Source organism: Salmo salar, chromosome 20, assembly GCF_965601325.2.
Source record: "Salmo salar chromosome 20, fSalSal1, whole genome shotgun sequence".
In the NCBI taxonomy this organism is placed as follows: Eukaryota; Metazoa; Chordata; class Actinopteri; order Salmoniformes; family Salmonidae; genus Salmo; species Salmo salar.
In genome coordinates, this window is record NC_138310.1 from 83,847,484 (window position 1) to 83,856,235 (window position 8,752).

The following is an 8,752-nucleotide window of genomic DNA, read 5'->3' on the forward strand; positions in this document are numbered from 1 at the left end:
GGAGGAAAGGAGGTGCAGATACTTCTTAAGGGAAGCTACTGGGCAGAGGGGATCACACGGCAATTCAAACATAAATCCCCGTCCAATCTCCCTGCATGTCGTGTTCAGTTATGGCTTCGTGGTGGGCAGCTTTGTTGCGCCCCTCTTTCCTCAACTTTTTAATTCCGCCTACAAACACATTGTTGCTCGTTGTGAATTTGGAGTCCTTCTGTATATTCCATGCCCAGCTGAGAGGGGGGTCGTTGATATGTCGGTTCAAACCAGCATATCTACTAATCACGTATTCTTCGCCATTCATGTTTCTCACGGAACCATAAAACTCCCGCAGAATGACATTCAGCTCCATTTTTGTTGTATTCCCAAACTCACAATTTATATATTTTTCTGTACGCCAGTCAGTGGAGCAGGTCAGTGCCCACTTCGTTTGTTTCACGGTGTTTCTTTTCATTTATTTTTCTCTCAAGTTCATCTAAACACTTATTTTCTAAATCGGAATGTCAAACTGTTGATGTAGCCATTGTATCAACTTGAATAGGCTAAACGTCAAAGTCATGGTACACAGTCACACATACACAAAGATGAAAGCTGTTTTAGCCAATCAGCATTCAGTATTCAAACTACCCGGTTTATAATCTGCTATATACCACCCTGAAACCTGGGCCTAGCATACCAGCCTGGGCTCTCTTGTGTAGCGGCGTGACATGTGAGTCAGTAGACTCTGTCCTCCTATCTGCAGAGCCCTGTGCCTCATGTTCCTGACCCTGGAATGTAGTCCTCTGACAGCTGGCCGGGGACTAATGAACTCTCCTCTCTTATCTCTTAGGATGTGTCAGGCTGGGTGTGAATGTGTAGGAGTGTGTGTGTGTGTGTGTGTGTGTGTGTGTGTGTGTGTGTGTGTGTGTGCGTGCGTGCGTGCGTGCGTGCGTGCGTGCGTATGTGTGTGTTTGCCAATGGGGGTTTATTTTGGGACATAATCTGGGACATAGAAATTGTCACAGATACTGTAAAGCCTGGGGCTGCCTAACGACCAGATTCACCTGACTCATGCTGCCACAGTACAATTCCGATAGACTATAAACTAAGCTCCAATACTATGCATGAAAACAATAAGAGAAAATCCCTTCTTTTCACATAGAAGAATGGAACGCTGATTTCAATTATAATCCAACATTTCACAAGAATAGTTCAAACCTGAACAGGCCACGAATAAAGGGATGCAGGCCTGGAATACGCTATTAACTTTAGATGTCAAAGGTGTAACCATTAAATATTGTTCGAAAAAAGCAACACAACATAACAAAACAAGAAAATAGATGTTTGTCTTGATCGTGGTAATGTCGAGGTGAACGAACAAAGTACATCATGCGATGTGATGTGGCCCTGGCTCTCGTGCGGGGTTGTATTGCCCGCTGGAGGCGGCGTGAGGAAAGGCAAGGAACAGAACACGAGCGCTTCCTTTCCTCTCGCCGCGCGGTAACTGCTGCAGCGAGATCGAAATGCGAGAGACTGTCAGGAGTCAAGTTTAGTTGTGTCATATGCTTCCACCGAAAAAGACACAAGATAAGCTGTACTATGAACTGTGTATGAAGTCAACTTAGTGAAGTTAGTCATTTTCTGTATATTGTAGCCATAGACACGAAAACCCTCCACTGTGTGTGTGTGTGTGTGTGTGTGTGTGCGCGCGCGCGCAGAACCACCCTCCCCGGGTGTACACACGAACGCACGCGCCTCTCTCTCCTTTCCAACAGAGAGAAAAAGAAAGAGAGTTCCCTGACCCGCGCTCCCATTGCGACAGTCAGCGCGCGCTCCTCCTTCTTTCTCTGAGCACCGCCGACACCATCCAGAACCAACGGCAACGTCCCTTCCATCTCTCCCTCGTTATTCCATCCTCTCTCGCCAGTCGCTCCCTCTCTCTTCACTTTAAGCTCATTCCCGTGATGTCTAAAGAACAGCCAATCGAGACAGAGTCTTTGCTATGATCCACAGAGGGTTGGCGCATCGGACAGTGCTGGGAAGTTTAAGCCAAGGAGAGTGCAATTTCGCCTGGCTACACTGTTGAACGTTCGTCGAGAGAAGCAAGCAAGCAAGCTGAGGACCTGCATCATAAGCAAAGTGGATTGGAAAAAAAGAGAACATTGTATTCCAATCACGTCTTCATTTTCTCTCTCTCCTGCCAGAGCGGGAGGAGAGAGAGAGAGAGGGACAGAGAGAGAGAGAGAGAGCTCAACGGGAAAATATCGTAGGAAGAGAGGCAGAGGAGAGAGAAAGAGAGATTCAACAATATTTAAACTAGTGGCGTTTTTTTCCGGATGCTGTTAAATTGCAGTGCCAAAGTAAGGTGAGTGGTGAGTGGTGCGTGTGTGTGTGAATCTACGTGTGTGTTAATGCTTATGTGTGGTGCATATAGCTAAGCCTCGGACGTGGAAGGGGAAGGAAAGCACTCGTTGATAATGAGAACGGAACAGAGGAATCTGGGTATCCTATCTGATCAATGGGCATTTGTTTACCATATTCAACGGTTTCGAGACGATGTCACGACGAAAGCAACTGCAGTACTCTTGGCATGCATTTCAGCAGCTTCTCTTCATATCCATATAGGTGCTTTTTCTATAGATTTTATATTCCCCAGTTTGTACTATTATTCAGGTTTGCCAGTTCTTTAAGATTCAACAGATATATTGTCAATTTGCTTATTTATCATGTCATTCTGTTTTCCTTATAGACTATCGTTTCCATAAGCTATGTCCCTTCATGGATCCAGCTACCCAGTGCTAACAGTTTGTGGTTTGGTCTATGTGCAGGCTTTGATTGCGTTATGCTATATGGATGTGGGAGACTCATTCCTATGCATATCTTCCTTTGCCTCTCTCCTTCTCTCCGTCTCTCAACAGCCCGTAACGGAAGACTGGGATATCTCACCTTCTCTGCCACAAGGGCACCTCACACGCAGGAGATGTGAAGTCAGATCCCCTTAAACTGAGTAGGTACCCCGGGATATAACAGCTGATACCCTGGAAATATAACCCTTTACCACCAGCTGTGGGACGCAGAAATGCTAAACGATCGGAAAGATTCGGGGAGAATGCGTTCGGACTGACTGGATGTCGATGGTTCTCTCTTTTGAGTGTTTTGGGAATTGTGTTTAATTTCAGTGCCACCGGTTTAATGGACATGGGATTTCAGCACCACCGAGAGTGCATAGATTTGAAATACAAGCCAAATGGTAGACGCAGGGCACTGGGAACATACAAGTGCACTATTCATCGCAGTCTCTGTGTGTGTGTCTGTGTGTGTGTGTGTGTGTGTGTGTGTGTGTGTGTGTGTGTGTGTGTGTGTGTGTGTGTGTGTGCGTGTGCGTGTGTGTGCTTGCGCGTGTGCAGTTTTAACACGAGCCGAGACAACGGTAAAGGGAATCGTTTCATAGGTGAAGTGCCCTAAAAAATGACAACTTTTTATTTATTTACAATGACCATAAGGACCGGGGGCTAAGGGAATTCACGGGCGGGGAGACGACAGATCCGTACAGGCAGGCGTGCTGCGTGGGAGAGGAGAGTAGCGCTTGCCAACAGAACCTCTCAGAGTTACTTTGTATTTCTCTCTCTATCCCTTTAGCAGCTGATGTCATCTACCGTTCATCTAGTTGTTTTCATAGAAAATCTGATATTATATTTACATATGGAGGTTAGGCTAAACATCTCTTATTTCGGTAGGCTATGAACAATCTGACGTCAATTGGTTCTCAAACAGCTGCCCCGAAGACAACAATATGGGATCTGTTGTCACTTTGATGTTTTGATTAGAAAGGGTTCGGTGCCGATCTGACAAATAAGGCATAATGCCCAAACGTCCTCTAGTCCTCTCTGGTCCGTACCTTGAGCGCCGGTGACAGCTCAGTCCCTGTCCAGTCCCTCGGTTAACGGGGTATAGCTCACGCTATGGTATGATTAATCTGGCGAAACCTGCACCGTCATTAATTTTCACAACTACACAGCGAACTCCGGTGTCTGATTTACCGGGAGAGGTTGGCTATGTTATGTAATAAATACAGAGAGATCACCTCTCCTCTCCACCCTTCACAGCCACCTGCTGTTGCTTTCATTTATTCATTGAGATAAGCATCTTTGAGTTTGATTTATTTTAACCTTAGGCTAGTGGTATATCCTCGGTGTTGTGAAATATGGTGACCTTAACAAGGGTCTAATAGGGGACATTTTTTATTATATATATTTTTTTAGGATGGTGTGTAACGAGCTAAACATTGAGTAGGCTACACTGATAAGCCAATGTCATTGTATTATTTCATTTCCATGCACGCCTTCCATAATTTAATATCTCTCTATCTTTCTCTCCTCTCTTTTTCTCACTCTTCACCCGCTGTCCCTGTGTGTGTGTGTGTGTGTGTGTGTGTGTTTGTGTGTGTGTGTGTGTATGTGTGTGTTTGTGTGCCCCCTTTCCCCTCTCCCCTCGCTCTCTCTTCTCTACTGTTGCAGTGCTGTGAAGTGGCTTGCCATAGCCGTGACTTCATCAGGTCTCAGTGAGGATGCTGTGGGTTACCTTGCTGAGCACCATAGCCCTAGGATGGACCACCCCGATCCCACTGCTGGAGGACTCGGAGGAGATCAACGAGCCCTGCTTCGAGCCCTGCTACTGCGAAGTCAAAGAGGGCATCTTTCACGTCCACTGCGACAGCAAAGGATTTACGAATGTCAGTCAGATCTCCCAGATATGGACACGGCCCTTCAAACTCAACCTGCAGAGGAACTCCATGAGGAAGCTGTACTTCAACAGTTTTCTTCATCTCAACAATGCAGTGTCCATTAATCTGGGGAATAATGCGCTACAGGACATCCACGCCGGAGCATTTAACGGATTGGGAATTCTGAAACGGCTGTTCCTGCATGAGAACAAACTAGAGGTTTTCCGGAATGACACCTTCCTGGGTCTGGAAAGCTTGGAATACCTGCAGGCAGACTATAATGTCATCAAGAGGATAGAGAGTGGAGCGTTCAGGCACCTCCACAAACTCAGAGTACTCATCCTAAATGACAATCTGATACCAGTCCTGCCCTGCTACCTATTCAGGTCGGTGTCACTAACACACCTGGACCTGAGGGGAAACCGTTTAAAGACTTTACCATATAAGGGCACGTTGGAATATGTGGGCCGGAGCCTGATGGAGATTCAGCTAGAGGAGAATCCATGGATCTGTGAGTGTGATATAGTTCAGCTAAAAACGTGGTTGGAACGCATTCCCTACACCGCACTGGTCGGGGAGATCACCTGCGAGTACCCCTTCCACTTGCATGGGAAAGATTTACGAGAGATCAAAAGCAGTGAGCTCTGTCCGTTACTTTCAGACGTGGAAATCGAAGTCAAACTGGGAATCCCCCGGTCTCCATTTAACAATGAGAACACGTGGCCAACGAAACCGTCCTCCATGCTGTCGTCGTTCCACAACACGGCGTCATCTGTGGAGTACAAAGAGAGACATGTCAAACCCACCAAACGGCCCAGGCCCATCAAAAACTCTCCAACCCCTCGTAGCCTCTATCCCGGCCAGAACCAGCCCCCCATAGCTGGCTACCAGACCCGCCCCCCCATTCCTATCGTCTGCCCCTCTGGATGTACCTGCAACCTCCATATCAACGACCTGGGGCTAACGGTCAACTGTAAAGAGAAGGGCTTTCATAATATCTCAGAGCTACTTCCCAGGCCCCTAAATGCCAAGAAACTTTACCTGAGCGGGAATCTAATACAGAAAATCTACCGGTCTGATTTCTGGAACTTTTCCAGTTTGGATTTACTACATTTGGGGAATAACCGGATATCGTACGTCCAGGAAGGGGCGTTTATCAACCTTCCCAACCTGAAGAGTTTGTATCTGAATGGGAACGACATTGAGAGGCTAACTCCCGGTATGTTCCGGGGCTTACAGACGTTGAGTTATCTTTATTTTGAGTATAACGTGATTCGTGAGATCCAGCCGGCGTCATTCTCTCTCATGCCCAGCCTTCAGCTTGTTTTCCTCAACGATAACCTCCTCCGCACCCTCCCGACCGACGCCTTCGCAGGCACCAGCCTGGCGCGACTCAACCTCCGCAATAACTACTTTCTGTCCCTGCCCGTGCGTGGTGTTCTAGAACACCTGCATTCCATCGTCCAGGTGGACCTTCATCAGAACCCCTGGGACTGCTCCTGTGACATCATCCCCCTCAAAAGCTGGATGGAGAAGCTGTCCTCTGTCATCATGGTTAGGGATGTCATCTGTAAGACTCCTGATTTTGCCTTTGGGAAGGATCTGAGGTCGCTGGATGCTGAGGTCATCTGTCCAGACATGAAATACTCATCCGGACCCTCCCCAGCTCTCCTCCCCTCTGATGACATGACCACCGGTAGCTCTGGTCTGGGGGAGGCTGGGGGGAGGGGGCCGGTGCCTCTATCAGTCCTCATCCTCAGTCTTCTCGTTCTGTTCATCTCAGCAGTTTTCGTGGCCGCGGGCCTCTTCGCCTTCGTCCTGCGGAGACGGAAGAAGCTGCCCTTCCGGAAACGCTCTGAGGTGGATCTGACGGGAATCCAGATGCAGTGCAGGATATTCGAGGATCCGCCGAGACAGACCAGCAGTGGAAGCATAGGCTCACCAGAAAAGCCACCCAGCGGACACACACAAACACATACACACACTCATGGTCACGTTGGCCACACACACAGTCACGGTCACGTCTATGATTACATTCCTCACCCTGTGACGCAGATGTGCAACAACCCCATTTACAAGCCCCGGGAGGGGGAGATAGGGGAGCAGTTTGCAGAAACAAAAGAGAACAACAGTAATTACCGAACCCTCTTAGAGAAGGAGAGAGAATGGACCCTAGCCATGTCTAACTCACAGCTCAACACAATCGTCACGGTAAACCACAATACAGGGGATAAATCAGGATTTCACGAGAATGGCGGACTGTGTCCCACCGTGATTGACAGCCAGAGACCCACGCCGACTGTTGGCTTCGTAGACTGTCTGTATGGAACGGTCCCGAAACTAAAGGATATGCACGTCGCACACGCACACCCACCCGGTATGCAATACCCGGACTTACAACAGGACGCACGTCTCAAGGAGACGTTGCTGTTCACAGCGGGTAAAGGCTGCTTCCCTGACCCATCCCAAAGCGATTACCTTGAGTTAAGAGCCAAACTCCAAACCAAGCCGGATTACCTCGAAGTACTGGAGAAATCATATCGGTTCTAACACGGAGAATAGCATAGGCTACATACAAACACACACTCTCACTTTTCCACACCCCAAACGGAACAAAATCACGGACAAAAACGAAACAAAAAAGCAGCATGATAATACAATTTAAAAGTATATTACTAAACGTTTTCCCACCAAAATCGCTTTGGAGGAAAGGCCATTCTCAGATATTCAATGAAGTGCCTTTTTTCAGAGTAGCCAGCAATGTTATCAACCCTTATTTTTATATGGAACAGATTGGTCTATATACCAAGGAGAGTGAGAGACCAAGAAAGAGAGAGAGGCACTGGGAGAATCACAACATCCGAAAATATACCCCATCAAATCGAGCCCTTCATACGCTCTCAAATGGTGGAGTGGAGTAGCCCTGTGCGCGAGAGGAACTGGAGCAGGATTTCTCCGTGTCCGCTGGGCTCATGTTTCTGTCTCTCTGTCTTTTACGTGGATATATAAACGCCCGGGTTCCGTGCACATGAAGTTTGTAGGAAATAAATAAAACATAAAAATGGATGAAATTGCAGTTTGCTGCATGCACTCGCTCCATTGCAGTGGTGAGGGATTTGCTCAGAACTATCAGTCACGTGTTAATAGAGATACTGTTCTATTTCATTTTATATATTAGTATCATTATTATTATTAAAGAGGACTGCTGTCTATATCTGGGTGTAATTCTCAAGGACGTACTCACCCAAGAATGAAAATAACATTTGTGAATATATTATATGATGACACTCAAGGTTTTCTGGAATTCCACGCACTTTCTTAAGAACAATGCTTCGGATTATCTATCTCATCGACACTACCGGCTTTGTAGAAGGCACTTTTAATGTTTTCTCTCACAAAGATTTGAAGAAAATATCTGCATATATTTATTCTGTAATTTCAGTGAACATTTTATTGTAAAGGTAATGTTAAATCAATGTATAGTGAATATGCGTCTGGTATAGCCTTCTTAATAAAAACTCTTAAATGAAATGAAAAGGGTGCTACCACGGAACGTTTGTGAACAACGTAGAGGTAATGTGTTTGGTATAGCGCTATACTGTGCTGTGTCTGTCTGTGCATTGCAGAATGATACATTGAAATTTCTAGTGGCTTGATTACATTTTTAGTTGTGCTGCTGTTGGCCAGGATATGTGAATTCCCTGCGACTCTGCAATGGTAGCTAGCGTCGGGAAGGCGTGCAACTATGAGAGTAGCTGGTGATACAAATGAGAGAAAGAGAGGGATACATCTTTGGGAGATGCAGAACTGAAAATGGCCCAATGAAGGAATCAAGTTTTGTCCGATGGGTAATATAAATATACCATTGTGTTACCATTTCCTTGCTACAGTTTTCATATGAAAGTTTAACGAATTATCTAGAAAAGGCTGCGAGTCTGAACGAGAGACGTACTCTCCAGTGCGCACTTGATGCTCATTCGCTGCAGAATAACATTACAGATATTATCCACACGAGGGCGACAGAGGGACACTCAGATTGCCAGTGTAATAACTATA

The 8,752-nt window shown here is 46.5% G+C and overlaps 1 protein-coding gene across 1 annotated transcript; it reads left to right on the top strand.

The window, feature by feature from the left end:
* Positions 1-1,630: 1,630 nt before the first annotated feature.
* LOC106581401 (SLIT and NTRK-like protein 3) lies at positions 1,631-8,233 on the top strand. Its single transcript, XM_014163444.3, has 3 exons — positions 1,631-2,338; positions 2,892-2,980; positions 4,491-8,233. Exon 3 carries the CDS (start codon positions 4,541-4,543, stop codon positions 7,244-7,246), a length of 2,706 nt encoding a protein of 901 aa, XP_014018919.2. The 5' UTR covers positions 1,631-2,338; positions 2,892-2,980; positions 4,491-4,540; the 3' UTR covers positions 7,247-8,233.
* The last annotated feature ends 519 nt before the right edge of the window (positions 8,234-8,752 follow it).

Coding starts and splice junctions, on each gene's coding strand:
- LOC106581401 (XM_014163444.3), top strand. CDS start 4,541: ATGCTGTGGGTTACCTTGCTGAGCACCATAGCCCTAGGATGGACCACC.